The following is a 19,692-nucleotide window of genomic DNA, read 5'->3' as shown; positions in this document are numbered from 1 at the left end:
GAAAGAGGAGACAGCAGGTGGGCTCCTACCTGAAGATCTTCTGTGAACCCAAGAAACAGTCGACCGTGAAGTCTGCTTTCTTCTCTTAATCCCCAGAACAAGTGTGAGATGTGGCACGGTTAATAAAAACCCAGAGATAGAAAATGGGGTTCAACCTGAAGATCAGAAAAGCAAAACAGCCAGTCACTGGCTCTCACCTTTACCTCAGTCCGAAATGGCGATCCTGCCTCCAGGAATCTCAGAATGAGGCTGTGTCTGAGAGCTGTCTCCTCCCATTTTATAATCCTCTCTAGTGCCGGGATTAAAGGCGTGCACCACTACCACCCGGTTTCTATGGCAAACTAATGTGGCTGCTGGGTTTAAAGGTGTGTGTCACCCTTGCCTGTCTGTAAGGCTGGTCAGTGGGGCTGTTTTACATTCTGAACTTCGGGCAAGCTTTATTTATCAAGATACAGATGCAATATCCCTACAAGCGAGTGTTGATCCCCGTGCTGAGCCACTCCTTTTTCTGTCCTGGACAGTGGATATTAGCGTCTTCAATTCTAATCTTTTTAAATCGTTCCCTGTCTTGTTTTTCTATCAGGCATTTGCATGTGTGTTCTGCTGTGTTCCGGGCATGCCACAGTGTGACCTGCTGCTGTCGAGGCTGTCTCTTAGCTGTCCATGTCACAGGATCCCTTAGCTGTAGATGACAGTCTCCTCTTGACAATGGCATCCCCACATTTCAACTGCTTGTGGTCCGCTCTCTCTTTGGTCGTCCTCTCTGTTCCTGTTTGCAGGATCTCTCCTGCAGAGCGCTTCTTGCTTGATTTTATCTCCACATGGACGACAATAAGCCTCCTTCCAAAGGCCTTGACATGGAGTTTTGTGTTCTTTGTTCTCTCGGGTTCTCCGCTTTTTGTCTTCTGAGGTTTTCTCCCTCTTTCTATGTGTTCCCCCTCCTATTGTTAAGATGTGATGTGTTTTCTCTTTTTGAGTGAGACTAATATTGGCAAGCTATTGTTCACCCAACCAGCCATGACATGTGAAACATACATATGTATGCTTGTGTTTATTTTCTTCCTTGTCAATCTACACAAGTTGGATCCCTCTCCTTGAAAGAGCAGCAATCTCCGATTTCCACCGCCCCCTCTCTTTCCCTCCTTCCATCTCTATCTTTTCCCACCTCGCTCTTTGCTCCCCCACTTCTCACTGACTGCAGGTATACATTCTCACACCTGCCTCTCCCTCTGTGTCCTCTGGTTTGATCTTTTTCACTGTGTCTGTCTTTGACGGTCACACCCTTGAGCTGGCATTTCGTCCTGACAACCCAGATGAGAAGCTCTGTTCCAGCTTTTGTTCACTTTGCAAATGGGTTGTTAATTTCCACGTCTTAGTCTTTCTATAATGCCATCATTCCCTCCCATACATATCTTTTAAATCCAGGCGGTTGTAGCTCCTAGAAATAAGAATTCAGATTGCCTAAGGTGCTTCCTGCTGCCATTGTGTGTGAGTGACAGCTCCGCAGAGTAACCAGCCCACAAGTTCTCTAAGGCTCCTCTCACCAGGTCCCATTGTCTCCTTTAGCAAAGGAGGCGGAGAAATTTATGGCTGATTGACTGGCTGATTGACTGATTTGTGGGCTGGAAGTTCGACTTTCAGCTTAAAGTGTTTGTGAAACCTTAGGATGGTGGCTTCCTTCAACTATTGGGACATCAGAGGTGTGGCAGCTGCTAGCTGTGGTCCTTGAAGGATGGACGTGCTCCTCACACTGTCATCCTAGGCCTCTGCAAACCCAGCGCTTTCTTCCACCTCTTGGTCACTTCTTACTTCTCTTGTCCTGCCTGCTGCATCCTCTCTCTGGTTGTGTTCTTCCAGATAATCTGGTTTTATTTCTGGCCTTTCGCTTTTTAGCAAGCGTTTCCTGGTTGGATGTTGCAATGGCTGTCAGTTGACACCATCAGGCCATGAGCTGACCTTTGCCACTCCCCAGACCTGAGGACAGTTAACCTCAGGAGACCTGATTTCCACCATTGCTGTCACGGTGGAACAAGGTGAGAGTAAGCCCCCCAAGCCAGGTGTCTCTGAGGCTCTGTGGATCTTGGCGCATGGCAGCTCTCCTGTGACCCCAGATTACCTTCAGGATAGTTTTGAGTAACGGAGACTTCACCCTGAAGCTGGCAGCTTCTCTCTTTCAGTGGGAACAGTAGCTCCCCCGTTGTGCCTGGCATGTTCAAAGGCTGAAGAGAGACATTTGTAGAAACCGAGATGTAAGGCGCCATGTGGCCATGACACTGTGTGGCGTGGGTATCCTCTGATAAGTAAGGTGAGGGTCTGGGTACCTGAGAGGGCTTTAGAGATGGATGCTTGACTCAACTCAGCAGCTACTTGCTGGGGATGTGGCAGGCACAGAGCCGATGGTGCTGGTCCCAAAAACTAAGCAGGACAGGGCCTTCTTTGCCCCCCCCCCCGAGCCATATCCTCTACTCCTCATATACTTCCTTGGGATCTGACCCAACAGTGGGTGAGGATGGAGCCCATCACTCCTAACCAACTTCCAGCCCACTCCACCAGGCTGACCCAGCCTCCTGTCTGGATCAAGATCAAGACAGGAAGTGAGAGGCCACAGAGAAACCACAGCTAATGCCCCTTCTTCTAGGGGCTTTAACCTCCAGTCCCTTCCTGTTTCTCTCTGAGACAACTCCCTCCCTGTCTTATGTCCCCAAATCTCAACCAGAGTCAAGGACAATCCCTCTATCGAACTAGTCACTGCGGGGACAGTGAGCACCCGTAGGTTTCTACCTCGGTATCTCAGTTATCACGTTAGGCCCTGACAACTCTTGCTGCACATCCTGTTCTACTGGGATAGCCCAGCTGCCCGGTTTATGTCCTTGGAGCAGAGCCCAAGCAAGTCCCTTCTTTATGTCCTTTGAACCGGTCTGGTATCTTACACACCTGACAATGAAGCTTCTCACATCTGTGGCAGCTGGTGCAGTACCAGGCTCTATACAGAATCCTGGGACAAATGGTCTCACCTGCTGGCATGTCTCGGGAACTCAGTGAGTTAGCAAGAGGTGAAAGACTGCATCACAAGTAGCATAAAACCAGAGACATAGGGGAGGGGTACCCAGGAAGCAGGACCCCTCCCTGGAGGTTGTCAGTACAGGCGGCTGACAACCAGTGGCCTCTGAACCCATTTAAAGCTGCAAACACTGAGGCTTTGTGAATAGTAACTTGCTATCTCAAAGTCACATTGAGAGTGGACACTGCAGTAGAATGTCCTTCCAGAGCCTTCCCATCACCCCCCCAACACACACACACACACACACACACACACACACACACACACACACACTCAGGATTTCTCTAATCCCTCAAAGAAGTTGGGTTAGGACAGGAGGTACAGAATTGGCCCCGGGGACAGAGAGTTGGTGACCTGTGGGATGGGTTGTCCCTGCATGGGGTACGGCAGGGAGGACAGTTCAGTGGCACATTCAGGAAGCCCTGCAGATACCCACTGGCTGCAGGAAGATGTTGGCTTTCTTGGGAAGAAAGGGAATGAAAAGAGCCAAGCTTTGGATGGCTGCCTGGAAGCAGGGATAGAGGGTAGACTGGAGGAGCCTGCCCCCTCCTCCCAGCCACCATTGCGTGCTTCGTAAGGACAACAGCCCTGGATGGCAGCATCCAAATATAGCATCCCGGCTGTCACGCCTAATCCCAGGCTTGGACACATGCATGTCTCCAAGAGTGTGGGAGCTGTTGGGCCTCACCCAGCCTGAGTACAGACCCTGCTCCCTACCCCCACTCAGCTGGACTCAAAGTCATCTTCGCTTATCTAGACAGAGGGTCCCCACGAGGGGCTCCCTTCACTCACTGTGGGAGATTGCACCCGGGCCACAGGGAAGGCACATGTGCCCAGTCACAGGAATTCAGTAGTCAGCCGCTGTGCCCTGTGTCCTCAGCCCCCAGGACTGGACTCACTGGCATAGAATAGCCAGCCCCCTGTCCAGACCCTGCTGGCAAAGAAGTCTGCAACTTTGCCTTGGACGCTGGCTGAATTTTAACACTGCTTCATCACACTGCCCCAAGAGCTGGTTCCTGACCAGGCCTGTTCTCAGAGGTGGCACTGTGCCCACCCTCCTGGTGGGGCCTCTCCATGGGGAGCAGGCTTGGCAGCTGTGGCCTGCATCTGTGCCTGAGCCAGCTGCACGTGGGGCCAGTGATGGATTTAGAAACTTTCTCTTCCGCCGAGCCTGGGTAGAGCCACCCAGACTCCTTCCTGGCCTGGAGCCTTAAAAGTGGGATTGGTGGGGGAAGAAGGAGAGGGGGATAAGGTGCCAGAACAGAAGAGGCTTCTTGGGGGACAGAGGAAGCAGCCGCATGGGTAGAAGAGGGTTCTGCACTGGCCCTCTATGATCTCTCTATAGGTCTCCTCAGCGAGTACCCGGGTTTATAGCAGGAACACATACATTTTCAAACCCAAGGCTGGGTGAGGAGTGAGCTCGCTGTGATAGCAGGTACCATGGTTCTCTGCCCTCTGAAAGGCAAGCCTTAACCATCTCAGGAATCTGATGTGTGAACAAGCCAGCCACGAGGGTATAAGAGATTGAACCCCGTCTCAAGTGAGCCCCATTTCATATGTCTTTAGTTGTCATGAGGTAGCCACCAGTCCCAAGTGGTGGAGGCTATGTGGCCTGGCCTGCCTGGGCCTCAGCAACCCTCCCCGTTCCTGGCATCCACCCTGCTCCACATCCCTGTTGCCTTGGAGCCTGCACAGCCCCTCTGGTCCTTGCCTCCTAGACCTGATTCTTTCCAGGCTGGACCTTGCTGAGGAAGCCTGGCAGGTCATCAAGGAGTAAGTGTTTGAGCTACAACTGCCCTGTGGCTAGAGGAGCCCCAGGCCTTGGCTCAGAGTGAATGTGTGATAGCATTGTACTATACTTCCCTCCTTACACAATCCATGTCCCAGTCTCCAGAGATGGAAGAGCAAAATGCAGGATCTCTGGATTGTAGTACCCCCTTGGCTGGGCTGGGGACAGTGTGGGCCCTCACAGACTCTGCTCAGTAGTGTCCCACTTAGCCCTGGGGTCATCATCCCAGATGAGTATGCCAGAGTGGCAATTCCATCTCAGCTCAGCAGTCACAGATGACATCACTCTCAGAGGTGGAGGACAGCAAACTGTTAACTGAGCAAGCCCAAGGTCCTTGGAAGAGGGACAGCCTTCCTCCAAACAATGTGACCCCTGGGCAGAGCTGGCAGACAGCAGGGATGGGTCAAATCACTCCACTGAGGAACACGTGTGCCTCTGATGTCTCCCACTTTCTCCCTGTCCTCAGATCTTCCCTCCCCTGGGATCAAAGAGACATTTCCAGCTCTGAATCTGCAGAGTGCAGGCTGCATTTCCCACAGGTTGGTGAGTTAGGGACTCACGTCTGCAGACCAGGTGCTCACAGAAATTCCAGACTTCCCCTGGGCTCCTATGTCCAAACCTGACAGTCAGAATGGTGCCCTCTGGTGGGCACAGACACCATTCTCGTCACTGCTCTCAAGGGCTTGTGTGGGGGCACCCATGACCCAGCAGGGAGTCCCCCTTTTGCCACTAGGACCCTTCCAGAGTTCCTTCGTTTGTGTTTTGTCCCATTTCTTGATTTCTCGAAAAAAGAGGTGCCCAACAGCGATCAGCCAGTGCCGCGTGCGCATGTGTGAGGCAAGCGACTTCCGACTGTAGAGGCTCTGCGCTACTCTAGTGCTGTTTGCTCGCTACTGGTCCCAGGGTCTTGGAACCTTACCCAAGCTGCCATGTCTTGTACAATGCCCAAGCTGGCAAATCCCTTGGCCTGCATGGGAAACGGCTTTGCTCTTTTATACGGCTCTGGAGAATGTCATCTTAAAGGATTCATTGGCCAGCCACACGGTTAGTAGAACACTCAGGCTGGCAAAAGCACGGGGACCGCTTGATAGTCAGCGCTCCTCTGGGTAGCCCAACACAGGGAGGGATCACTTGTAGAGTGTCCGTCTCCTCCCTGCTCCCACTGCACATCCCAGTGGATCGGTCTCCCGATGAGAATCTCGGAAAGACGCACAGCCAGCGCAGATCCCACCAGCCCAGCACACATTTCCCTAGCCTAGGAAAGGGTTGAAGCGCTTTAATCCAACAATTAGCAAGACTTCCTCATGTGTCTACCCAGTATCTAGGGAAAAGGGGTTCTGTTGTCTGCTGCCTCCTGCAGCCCTGGGCAGCTCCCTGGCTTGTCTGAACACCATCAGTAGACTGGGTAGGCTGTGCTCTCCTGTGCTGGAGTGGAGAGCTGTGCAGATTGCTCAGGTAGCCCTGGCTGTTCACTCCATTCCTGACTGCACTGAGGACATCAGGACTTTTGGCAAATTGGAGAAGCAGCCTCTGCCCACCGCAGAAAGTCCCTATGGCTATTTTTGGAATCTTGGGTAGACGCTCTGTCACCAAAGGCAGAAACCACCATTCAGAAGGTACCTGGGCCTAAGTGCTTCAGAAGGATGAGCTTCTTCCTGACCGATGGGATGGTTCCCGACCCCACGAGGAAGCAGGTGCTGGCTGAGGGAAAGGGTCTCTTCACGGAGAGAGGAAGTCTCAGGAATAAGTGTTGGCTAGGGTGGCGTGCATGGCCAGGTAGGAAGACCATGAGTTTGACGCCAGCCTGGACTACATAACAAGACTCTGTCTCAGAGTAATAAGAAGAAATGAGTTTTATCAAAAGCTTCTCGGCATCAAATGCTATTTATTCACCTTGACATGTTGAAGTGACTTTTGTGATGGCAGATGTAACGCCGGATGTTATGTTCTGTATGTTTCTGCACAGCTAGATGGAGCGTATGGGCACTTGGCAGGGGCCTTCTGCACCCCTTTGTTCTTCCTTTCTTTCTTGGCTTTTTATTTGTTTATTTTTTGAGATGAGGTTTTATAATGTAGACCAGACAGGCGTCAAACTTAGAGAGACCCACTTGTTCTCCACCTGGAACGCAGGGATTATAGGTGTGTTCCACCAAGCCCAGCACACATACATTATTTACATGTTAATCTGGTACTTTCTCTACTTGACTTGCTGGTTTTGTAGTCAGTGTTTTCTGCTCTTTTTCCCACCTTAGATGGAACCCTTCAGAAGCATGCTTGTTTGGTTGTAGCTTTCTGTTTTGTTTTGTTTTTCTAGACAGTTTCTTTGTGTAGCCACAGCTGTCTGGGAACTCACTGTGTATACCAGACTTGTCTCGAACTCAGAGATTCACCTGTCCCTGTCTCCCCAGTGCTGGGACTAAAGGCGTGAGACACCATGCCCAGCTATTGTAGCTATTTTAAAGAATCAGCTTTTAAATTTTCTTATCCATGTTATTGTATTTAATGCATCAGTAAGTTAGATTTAAATGGTCATTAACATATTTTTGTTATCTCTTTCTTTCTATCTTTCTTTTTCTTTCTTTCTCTTTTTCTTTGGTTTTCAAGGCAGGGTTTCTCTGTATAACAGCCCTTACTATCCTGGAACTTGTTCTGCAGCCCACACTGTTCTCGAACTCACAGAGATCTGCCTGCCTCTGCCCACCTAGTGCTGGGATGAAAGGTGTGCACCACCTCTGCCTGGCCCATTAATGGTTTTAAATGCACACATGCACACAGCGGTGCATGATTGCTGGGGGAGGAGAAATCCAAATGCCATGGCATGTGTGTGGGGGTCAGCGGACAGCCTTGTGGCATCGTTTTCTCTTTGCACAGGTTCCAGGAATTGAACCCAGGTCACCAGGCTTCCATAGCAAGGGACTTCCCCCCGCTGAGCCATCTCACAGGCCCTTTTTAAAAATTTTGAATACTCACTTGGTAATTTCCTTTAGTACAAGGTCTCCATATATGAACTCACTAGGTAGCCAAGGCTGGCCTCCAATTCCCCGTGACCCTTCTGCCTCAGCCTTCTGAGTACTGGGTTACAAGGGTCGACAGGGGTGGTCAGTGTCACTATTCCTGGCTTTTTTTTTTTTTTTTTTTTTTTTTTTTTTTTTTTTTTTGGTTTTTCGAGACAGGGTTTCTCTGTGGCTTTGGAGCCTGTCCTGGAACTAGCTCTTGTAGACCAGGCTGGTCTCAAACTCACAGAGATCCACCTGCCTCTGCCTCCCGAGTGCTGGGATTAAAGGCGTGCGCCACCACCGCCCGGCTAAAATATTTATTATGTATACAATATTCTGCCTGCATGTATTCCTGTAGGCCAGAAGAGGGCACCAAACCTTATTACAGATGGTTGTGAGCCACCATGTGGTTGCTGGGAATTGAACTCAGGACCTTTGGAAGAGCAGGCAATGCTCTTAACCCCTGAGCCATCTCTCCAGCCTATTCCTGGCTTTGTGATTAATTTTGTATTCATATCACAATAATAATTTGCAACTACACATTTTCTCAGAGTTCACTTTGGAGCTGATTTCATTAACTTTTACATGCATGAAATATTGTTGTATTTCCATAGCTGGCTGTAATGAATGGTTTAACTCTTGGGTGAACCTCAAACTTGGTTGACCCTCAAACTACTTGGTACCTTTCATTTCTAGAGACTGCATTCTTTAAAATTAACCTTTTCTTGGTAGCGTTTTAGGTTTTTGTTTGTGTTTCTTGTGAGTTTATTGTTTGTTTGGTTGGTTTTTGGGTTTTGAGACAGGGTTTCTTTGTGTAATAGCCCTAGCTGTCCTGTCGTGGAACTTGCTATGTAGTCCAGGCTGGTCTTGCACTCACAGAGATCCGCCTGCCTCTACCTCCCTAGTGCTGGGACTAAAGGCTAGCACCACCAAGCCCAGCAACATTTTAGTTTTTAATATTGGAGCCAAGGAATATTGTCCTATGACTTTTACTTTGGGAATTTGTTGACTTTTTCTCTGTTGCCTAATATGGATCTGGGAGCTTCTGACAAGATTGTTGATTGTTGTAGAATCACAAGGGCACTGATTTTGTATTCATTTCGCACGACGTTTGAGCTAAACTATGGAGGCATGCTAAGGCCCCTCTTCTGTGAAGATGGGAAGATGTACATATGTCTGTCAGAACCCCAGCCTCCAATTCCCAACACACACACACACACACACACACACACACAGGTGCGTGCACTGGCATTTACAGGCCCTGGTGCTGTAAATGCCCCTTTGCCTGTGTCTGCTCTGCACTGCCATCGCTGCCCTGCAGCAGCCCCCATGCCTGCTTTCCTACCCGCCTGGCCCCTCTGCTTTTGTTCTCCTCTGCTTGTAAGGTGATTGTTTTGAACAGGTTAAGTAAGAGTAGAATTTTGCTGGCTCGGTCACAACAGTGAGGAAAGGAGAGCTGAGAGATCTAAAGTGGATCAGAGCCCAGCTGAAAGTGAGGGTCATAGTCGTCGGTTGTGGCCGCCCAGGACCCAGATGCCTTAGCTTGGGATGCATGGGCACTGGGAAGGAACTCCTGTTTGAGGGTGTCTAGGGAAAGGACAGAGAAAAAAGGAGTTCTGTGGAGAGGGGGCCTCCACAGTTCACCCCTTACCTACAGTACCCTCCACTGCCCATCCCAGGCAACCCTAGTCCCCACAATGCCCAGGAGGCCACTGAGACCTTCTGTTTCGGGGAAGCAGGAAGGAGGCTGTCCCATGTGGTATGCCACCGCCCACCTCCTGCTGTCCCAGAAATGAGGCATTGGCTAGAAATGCAGTGGCCTCAGATGGAGTTTCCTCCTAAAATAAACTTCTGGGGAACCATGAAAATAATGCATGCTAACTGCAGACAACCATAACCTACTGCCTCTTCCTTAGGAGGAACCCTAGAAGATGGCTCTCCTGCAAGGACACTCTACCAGGACTGCAGACTTTAGGCTGCCATGTGGACCAATCCACTTCCTTTGTTCAGCATCTTCACATAAAGATGTACCCCACAGCATCCCAGAATCCCTCCTGAAAAGTTGTCTTCATACTAAGGGCCCCTCCAAGTGCCTTTACAGTGTGCCGGTTTCTGCTTTTCGTGATCCTGACCTCAATTGTACACCTGCTCTTATTGCCTTCGTCCACATCTCGTACATTTTGCTTTGTTTTGAGATAGATTCTCATGTAGCCCAGGCTGGCCTCAAACTCACTAGGTACCCAAGGGTGACCTTGAACTCCTGATCCTCCTGCCTGTGCTTCCCAAGTACTGGATTACAGGTAGGCACAACAAGGATCAGTTCATGCAGTACTTGAGATGGAACCCATGCTATATGTCATGTTTTTAAGGTAAGGTATTCCTATGTAGTGTAGGGTGGCTTTAAATTTGTGATCCCCCCTTTCCTGGTCTCTTGAGTGTTGGAATTACAGGTGTCCCTCCACACCTGGGTTCCTTTCTTTTTGCTTAAGCAAGGCTGGGTACTTCTAAAATGCTTATTAATCATTTCTACTTATAGAAGAAATATGCAACCAGCCAGCCATGGGACTCCCTGCCTGCATGTTTGCAGACTCCCACCCCCTCAACCCATGACAGCTGGCATCTTGCCAGGCTCTTGAGGCTAGCCCCAAGTGGGTCAGCTGGGGGTGGGAAGCGTAGCACGCTGCCCCAACAATGTCAGAAGCTGCCAGAGCCTCCAGGCTGTGACTCTCCTAGGGGACAGCAGCAAAGGCTGGTGCCAAGACCGGGAACCAAGTCACAAGGGTTTCTCCTTGGAGTTTCTGAGGAGTTAGAGACTCTGTGTCACTCAGCTTTGTCAAGAGTTTATAGGACACGAAGCAGACACAGTGAGCCCTTAACCTCTAATAGTTGACAAGGAAGAAGCAAAGAGAAAACCTGTGGCTATGGGGGATCCATTCTCTCAGGCCCTACCTCATGCAATTGGATCTGTCCAGTCACCAGGGCAGGGGGCTGTTCTTCATGTTAAGGTGAGGCTATTAGGGCATTAACATAGAAGATGAAGTCTTTAGGGTTGCTAAGAGGTAAAGCTAGCACACAAACCCGGGTAGTAGGTGGCAGGACACAGGCTCAGATACTTGCTGTTAAGGGCTGTTAAGGGTCAGAAGAGGAACAACTGCAACGTTAAGATGTCCCCAGACGTGCAGACTCTCTGTGTGCATCTCTGGTCAGCGAGTCAGAAGTCATGAACCACGGGGCCCAAAGTCATGGCTTGAGACCCAGAGGTCTGGAAAACTCCCACTGTCGTGCTCAGAAACATTCCAAGCAAAGTTTGCTTAGGGGCTCAGAATAGCGAGTCCTAGCCAAAAAAGGATAATTATTTGGTTACATGAGAACTGAAAATTAGGGAGTTAGAGCCAGAGCACGCTTCGTGACTATTTTGAGTCCTGTAGCAATCTCTGTGTTTTTTCAGCGGAGGCACGTCTGCCCTCCAAGGGGAATTCTTTTATCTCATCTCGCTGATAGAACAAGCACAATAGTTACTGAAAGCCTCAGCTGTCACTTCTGCATAAACAAATGAGATGCAGCGGGCAGCCATCCCCACATCACAGATATTTTTAGACGTAGGTGGCTTCAATCTAGAAGGCTAAGGTATCAGGGAGAGAGTCCAGGTCCCAGAATAGCAGGGCCACACACTCAGCCTCATGCAGCCTTGGTATATAGTCTGTGGTAACTCGGCTTCCAGAAACAGGGACTCCTAACTGTTCTGGTCAGCTGAGGAAGAGAAGGCACCTCCTGCCAGAGACATCCCCAGGCTACAGAGGACCTTGTTCTGGGTGATTTGTCACCAAAACTATGTCTGGGTGAACAAGGACAGTCTACGTCACTAATACCCAGTTGACCAAGGTCAGATCCAAATGTGGCCTTTGACTTTAAATAGGATATATTTAATACTTGCTTGTGTGTGTGAATCTTTCATGATGAGATCCAGGCTGCCCCTAACTTCCTACAGCTTTTCCAACTCCTGTTCTCTGAACCATGAGTCTTTCGCTTGCTTGGAAAGACCACATACCCAGGGCCAGTGGTCGTAGGGATAGGCCACTCGCTCCTTCCCCATCTCTCATTCTCATGGCCTCTAATGTGAGCTGGGAGAGTCCCTGGGCAGGGTGGGTAGTGACACAGAGGTGAGGCAACGGGGGGGGGGGGGGTGTCACACACTGGCCTAGCAATTTACAGGCCACATGACAAGCCAAAATTTGGCAAAGCCCCCACTTTTGCCAACAAAGCCTCTTAGATGCCCAAAGGCTCTCCTTAGGGCTGGTTTATAACCTTTGCTCCATTTAGACACTTTCTAGATTCAAGTAAGAAAATCTATTTTTTTTTTTTGCCACCATTTTTGGGCTTTTCACTTTTTTGTAGGAATCCAACTTCTCCCTTGGTTTATCTTTTGACCAAAGAATTTTCTTTAACCTTCCTTGAGGTGCACACAGGTCTGCGAACTCTGTTGGCTGCTTTTGTTGTTTAAAAAATAAATCCTTCTTTTATCCCGATATTTGAAGGATATCTTCAAATTTTTTGTATTTGTTGGGTGGTGGGTGTTGGCTTCTGGACTACCAGCAGTGTGACTTACTCAGCACAGGGGGGTCTCTGACTTGCCTGTCCCTGGAGGGAAGTCAGCATTTATTACTATAGGCATTTCTAGTCCTCTGTGTGTATTAATGCCTGAGACTCTTTTTTTTCAGGCATTCAGGCTTCGATGCGTGTTTGATAGTCTCTGTGTATTTGCTGGTTGTTGCTGTGGAATAATCCTTTTGTGCATTGTGAAAATGTGTTGCTCTCATTGTTAATAAAAAGCTGACTAGCCAATGGCTAGGCAGGATTTTCGGGGCAGAGAGAATGCTGGGAAAAAGAAGGGCGGAGTCTGGAGAGTCTCAAACCAGAGAAGGAAGAAGCTACATGGGAAGTTCATAGATGAGTTAAACGAGCCTTGGAGCAGCACATAGATTAATAGAAACGGGCTAATTTAAGTTGTAAGAGCTGGCTGTTGATAAGCCTAAGCTATTGGTCAAGCATTTATAATTAATATTAAGTCTCTGAGTGGTTATTTGGGAAGTGGCTGGTGGAATAGAACTGATCCTGGTCCCAAGGGAAAACGTTGCCTACAGGTTGCTGCTTTGTTTTGAGTCCAGCCTGGGACTCTCTGGCCTTGAGTTTTGTTTTTTAATTTAACACCTTTCATTCATTTGGGACACTCCTCCGGTCATTATCTTAACAACTCTCTCCTCTGTTGCCTTCCCCTCCTGCCTCTAGGACTGACTAGCAAGCTGCAGCTGACATCACACATGGCAGTATGAGGTGCCCACAGCTCTTGGCTCCCTCTGCAATGCCCTCTCTTCTTTTTCCTCTTTGCATTTCAGTTTGTGTAATTTCTTCCCTCCTGTCGTCCACCTCACCAACTCCTCCTCCAGCCACGCACGCAGTCTGAGGCTGAGCAGCAGTCAAAGGATGGTCTTTTAAAAATTAGTTTAACTTATTTGTATCTTAGGCATGACTGTTTTGCCTGCGTGTAGGAAGGTACATCATATGTATGGCTGGCGTCGAGTAAATGATGATTGTGAACCGGCGTGTGGTGCTGGGAATCGGATCCCAGTCCTCTGAAAGAGCAGCAAGTGTTCGGAAGTGTAATCTTTGACGCCTTCTAACCCCTGCGGTCTTCCTCACCATGGCTTCTTCCTCCTCCTCCCCTTCCTCTTCCTGCTTCTCCCTCCACCCCATTTTGAGGTCTCACTATGTATTTATTCTAGGCTGGCCTGGGGTTCACAATTCTCCTTCCTCTGCCTCCCAAGTGCTGGATTGACGAGCCTACGCACCACACCTAGAACCTTGAGACTCTCTAGGTTTCCAGCTCTGGGGGAGTCCCCCATTGGTTTTATATAGAGTCCCTTCCTTTCTTGCTAGACCCTTTATTGTCCTGGCCATTGTAAACCGCTTGCTTTGCCTTACCATGATGAAACTCTGAGGTAGGCTAGGTAGCTCATAGCTTTGGAGGCTCTGGCGAGGGCCCTGTGGCAAACGACAATGGTAGGGTTCAGAAGCAAGTGCCGCCATTGCCAGACAGAAAGTCAGAAGCCTGGTGGTCTAGCTCCGGCTCTTGTAGCCACCCTCTCATGAGACCGTCCTAATCCCTGACCTGAGGAGATGCCACAAGGTCCCACCCACTTCCCGATTAGAACCAGCTCCAAAAAGCTCTATACCACAGCTTCATCATCTCATCATCCGTCTAGGTCGTCTCTCCTTCCGTTCTTGCTATTAAACGCAAAAGGCCTCACAGTTTTCAGCTTACTACTGAGAGCTCCTGTGTGGTGGAAGTCGAGGAAAAAAAAAAAAAAAAAAAACCTGTATCTGGAAAGAGGCAAGCCCTCTCTGGCAGTCTGCTAGGTGGCGCTCCTGTCTTTCTGTCAAGAGTTGATTGAGCTAGGTCAAGGATTTCTTGTTGTGGTGGGCACCTTTAGCGCCCCATAGGCTTTAGATCCCCCTGCAGATTGGACTGTCATTGCTGTGTTCAGGGAAGGATTCAGGCACTGAAGGGCAGTCCCCAGGGTGGTCCTCAGCCTCCAGTTGTTCCCTATTGTCCCATGACGCTATTCCTTAAGATAGACTATACAAACATTGTCTAATAACACCATTCCTTAGGAGAAACTATAAAAGCATCTACTCACCCCAGATGGGAAGCCAACAACAGACTAAAGTAAGTAAGGCTAGCTCCGAAGTCCAGCTTGGTGGGTGTAAAAGTTTATATGGGCTACATAGAAGCCTGCAGGTGAAAGGCTATTTCAGGAGCAGGGATGACTAAAGCAGCCACGTTACCAAGAGCCCACCTCAGCAGAGGTGATGGCTTATGAAGGCTAGAGCCTTGGAGGTCTCTGCCTGACTCGGAGGCAACTTGACAGCTCAGAGAGTGTCTTCTAGGAAGTTCGGCTGATCTGAGCCTGGTGGGGTCTCCTCAGCAGGCATTATAGCTTATATAAGCTTGGGGAAAGAGAGACCTAATGCACGGATCAGTTTCAGGAACTTCCTGTGCCCCCCCCCCTTTTTTTGAGACAGGGTCTTTCTTTGTGGCTGGCCCTGGCTGACCCTGGCTGGCTTCAAAACTTGCCTTGGTCACCAAGCTGACCTTGAACTCACAGAGATCCACCTGCCTCCAGAAAACTTTTTTTTAAGATTGTATTTATTTTACATGTATGGGGGTTTTGCCTTCATGTATGTCAGTGTGCCACATGCATGCGGTGCCCATGGAGGTCAGAAGAGGACACCAGATCCGCTGGAACTAGGGTTACAAATGGCTGTGAGCCACCACGTGGGGGTTGAGAAGAGAACCTGAGTCCCCCCCGTAAGAGCAACAGATGCTCTTAACTACTAAGCTATCACTACTGACCCATCGTCTCTCCCGCCCTGAACTTCCTGTGTCTCAATGAGCTTCTAGCTTTAGAGGAAATTGCTACACAACACCTGGCTGCCTGTGTCACCCTGTGAAGCTCCCCAGCTGTCACAGAACAGATCCCTGCTGCCAGACTCACCAAGGAATAGGAGCGGCCTCTGTCATCGTCAGCCATGGTTTGGATGAGCCTGTGCCCTCAGCCACAGCATCTCCAACGCTGCGCTCTGCCTGGCGGTCCGGGGCCAGGAGATGAAGTGGGGTGGAAGGCTCTACAGAGCCTCCTGACCACCTCCATTGTAGAGAAAACCTCTGCTGGACATCCTGCAGGGTGCTAGGCCCTCAACAGGAGGGCAACGGCTGCTGCTGCCCCAGGAGGACGTGGAAAATGTGTGCTGCCCTGTGCCTGGTCCCGCCCCCCCCATCCTTATCACCGACATCCTGTGGAGCCTTTCTCATGGGAAACTGGCAAGGCGGCAGGCATGCCAGTGTGCCAGGCCCCTGCAATTCTACACAGGCTCCAGCTTGGGTGCCCCTGTCAGCTTGCTACATGGAGCAAGGCCCCCACTTTCTCTGGGTAGTCTTTTCTTCCTCCACTTGGCCACAGTTCTGGGCTCATTCATGAAACTCAGGTGACTTGGAGCTCAACTGCCCAGCTCTGGCGGATCCCAGCAAGCGTGAGGTTTTGTAGTTGTTCAGTGAGAACTGTGACACTTGCACACCCTAACTGGCAACCGCTCTGGGTCTCTCTCTCGTGTGTGTGTGTGTGTGTGTATGTATCTGTGTTTGGTATATGCATGTGCACACATGTAGGTACAGTATACTTGCCTGTATGCCCACGTGGAGGTGAAAGGTCAATACCAAATGCTTTCCTCTCATTCTCCACTTCATTTTTTGAGATAAGATCTCTCACTGAACCTGGAGATTCCAGTGTCAGCCACACCGGCTGGCCCACTGGGCCCCCAGGGAGCTGCCTGTCTGCCCCTCCCCCACACCTGCAGTGCTGGCTTACAGGCACATACCGCTGGTTTTATATGAGTACCGGGGATCCTAAGTTTCTTTTCCACTGTCATGTTAAGAATGGCTGAGGTCCTTCTTTGTCAGTGATCCAGGCCCTGATTCCTAGTCTGGGGATGCCATTTCAGTTTGCGCACATTTGCAGAAACCTGTCTCATCTATGTTGGCGCTGCAGGTCTCCCCAGGCAAGTGTGCCTCCTGAGAGGCAACTGTATGTAGGAGGCACCATGTAGATTCCCACGAGACTCATTCCTGCCTCTGGCCTCAGGTTGCATGCTCAGCCACATGTGCCCATGTTGCTGGTAATTCTCTGGCCTGCTTGCCCTGCACTGTGGATGCACGGGAGCAGAGGGAGCTTGCTCCCCCGAGAGGAGTTTGGGAACACCCACAGGGCTGGATCTCATTAAGAACCGATGCCAGCCTTGTGGCTTGTGGGACCACTGTGGCTTCCAAACCCTGCAGCAAGTGAGTTGGACCCAGACAAGGAGGGTCCAGCACTCAGCCATATCTAGGCCCTGTAGCCAGATGGCGACAGTGGAGAAGCAGCGACCCTTTGGCCAGCCTGTAACACTCACCCCATCACCCGCCAACATTCAAGTCCTTATCCTCCTATACAGCTCCAGTTCCTCTTCTGCAAGGTCTTGAGTCTCAGAATACCCCAGAGCAAATGAGGCCACCTGCAGAAACTGCAGGCCCCATATATGGCACACATGAGCACCCAGGGGATGATGGCAAATGCAGCCATTGCCGTGGGCATGTTTACAAAGAGCCAGTAAGGCTGTTAGTTCCTTAAGCCAGCCACTGACCCCAGGCCCTCGTAAAGACCTTTCTTCTTATGTCATCTAACAGAAGAGATCGGGGTGGGGGTGGGGGTGGGGATGTGAGTTGGGGAGGCAGGTGGAGCCCAATCCTTTTTCCTCCACTTCAAGAAAATATTTGAGCCGGGCGGTGGTGGTGCACGCCTTTAATCCTAGCACTCGGGAGGCAGAGGCAGGCGGATCTCTGTGAGTTCGAGACCAGCCTGGTCTACAAGAGCTAGTTCCAGGACAGGCTCCAAAACCACAGAGAGAAACCCTGTCTCGAAAAATCAAAAAAAAACAAAAAAGAAAATATTTGAGCCAGGCGGTGTTGGCGCACTCCTTTAATCCCAGCACTCGGGAGGCAGAGGCAGGCGGATCTCTGTGAGTTCGAGGCCAGCCTGGTCTACAAGAGCTAGTTCCAGGACAGGCTCTAGAAACTACAGGGAAACCCTGTCTCGAAAAACCAAAAAAAAAAAAAAGAAAAGAAAAGAAAAGAAAATATTTGATCTCCACGTTCTAGCCTGGAAGGTGACTCAGGAGAGCGCCAATGGCAGGTATCACTTGGGAATAATTCCTTCTGCTTCATTTAATAAGAGTCCATGACCACGAGCTGTTCAGAACCAGCCTTCACTGACTCTTCCAAGGGAGCCTTGCCTCCCTTTACCAGGGTGACAAGGAGTCCTAAGACACCCAGAGGGGCTTAGAATGAGCTGGCTTATTGTGGGCTTCGGGGCTCCAGGATCTCTGGCAGAAGTAAAGCCCATGGCCCTCTTCAAACCCCGTCAGCCACATTGTCATCCTCTGACATCCATGTGCCGCATACACAAGGTCCTTCCCTCCCTACCTCTCTCCCTCCCTCCCTGCCCCCCCCCTCTCACACACACACACACACACACCAAACAAACAAACAAATGTGAAAGAAGTCAGAGGACTTTGCCTAGGCCGGAAGTTCTCCTTCAGATCATTGTCCACGCCCCCTTCTTCCCTATCGATGGCCCACTGTCATTGAGTCAGCTTAGTGGGGACATTTGATAGACTGACAACAGAAGCTAGAGTGAGCAGGAGGCCTGTCAGTTCCTCAGTCTCTTGGCCTAAGGTTATAGCAGGCACTTGGGACCTACTGGTAAACACACCTGGGCCTGGCCATGAACTATCTAGAGTCCTTACCTGCTGGACCCAGGGCTCTGGGAGGAGGGGAAGGACTACTTTGCCACTGGCCAGGTCCCTGACAGCCTCTTTTTTTTTTTCCCCCACAGGAGCTATGGGGAGCTCACTTACTGCACCAAGTATGTGGCACACACTTTTGGCTGTTTCTGGCCTAACCCGGAAGTGGACAAATTCTTCATCATGGTCCACCATCTCTACTTCAGCCAATGCCCTGTCTCTGGAAGAGCACTTCAAGACCCTCCCAACAGCGTCCTCTGCCCCTTCATCATGCTCCCCATCACAGTCACGCTGCTCATGACTGCTCTGGTGGTCTGGAGGAGCAAGCATACAGAGGGCATCGTGTAGGTATCCCGGGCGATGGGGAGTTGGGCATCATGGGCCTGGCCCAGCAACAGCATCAGGGGCTGGTAGCGAGGCAGGCCCTACAGTGCATCCTGCTCTAACCTAGTTAGCACAGGACTTCCAAGCGGCTCTGCATTAAGCTAAACATGTTCTAGCTGGGGGCCCCTAGTAAGGGAGTGGGGGGGCATGCTTCTCCTTACCTCTGAAAGAGATCTAAGTGCCAAATCTCTGGTATACTCATCACTATTGCGGACTTTCTGACCTCCAAGCAAGACTGCATAGATGTGATTACGGATGCATAGTTTGTGATTAAAAGAGTATTCTTAAACTTTGGGACGTGTTCTAAATTTTGGGCGGAAACCACCTATACATGGAGGCAAAGAGTGGGAGAAAAAAAATCAAGCCACCTCTGCAGATCTGTCTTTGGCTGATGGGGCCTCTGACCAGATGACACTTAAAGGTCCCCTGGGTGTGCTCAGGGGTTCCCAAGCGACTCTGATGTCTTTGTCCTCACTACACAGTCCCTGCTTTCTATTTTTCTTTCTTTCTTTTTTTTTTTCCAAGACAGGGTTTCTCTGTGTAGTTCTAGTCATCCTGGAACTCGCTCTGAAGACCAGGCTGGCCTCAAACTCGTAGAGATCCACCGGCTTCTGCCTCCCAAGAGCTGGGATTAAAGATGTGTGCCCCCACTGCCTGGCACAGTCCCTGCTTTTAGTCCTTGGAAACGATCACACATTTAAGATTATCAAGACCCACCGACCACGAGCCAGAGCCAAGGGCCCTTTCCTCATACTTGTTAGGAATTTTTCCTAACACAAGCTCTCTGCCTACACAAAAATCCCAGTCAAACCAAATCACAACAAGCCAAATTAAGAAATATCCAGGTTTAATGGGATTCCTTCGCTCCTGGGTGGCCCCGAGGGGGAATGGGAAGGCTGCTAACGCAACCTGGGAGCGGAAAGAGACCACGTGTTTCTCCTCTGGGAGCTCACTTAAATACCCTGTGGGAGTGGCATGCTGGGATTTGGAGTCCAGACCAATACAACTCCCAGGCTTGGGGGCTACGCTCCCAACTTAACAATACTCTCTTCCCTCAGAAAACCCCAATA

At 50.2% G+C, this 19,692-nt stretch overlaps 1 protein-coding gene across 1 annotated transcript in view; it reads left to right on the top strand.

Moving 5' to 3' along the window:
• The window catches only part of Ramp1 (receptor activity modifying protein 1), a 48,502-nt gene extending 29,587 nt beyond the window's left edge, over window positions 1-18,915 (top strand). Inside the window, exon 3 of the mRNA XM_038340257.1 lies at window positions 18,331-18,915. Within this exon, the coding sequence (XP_038196185.1) occupies window positions 18,331-18,586 (256 nt within the window). The 3' untranslated portion in view covers window positions 18,587-18,915. The remainder of the gene's footprint in view (window positions 1-18,330) is intronic.
• The last annotated feature ends 777 nt before the right edge of the window (window positions 18,916-19,692 follow it).

Source organism: Arvicola amphibius, chromosome 8, assembly GCF_903992535.2.
Source record: "Arvicola amphibius chromosome 8, mArvAmp1.2, whole genome shotgun sequence".
In the NCBI taxonomy this organism is placed as follows: Eukaryota; Metazoa; Chordata; class Mammalia; order Rodentia; family Cricetidae; genus Arvicola; species Arvicola amphibius.
The sequence above is the reverse complement of the archived record's forward strand: the minus strand, read 5'-3'. Positions and strand labels throughout refer to the sequence as shown.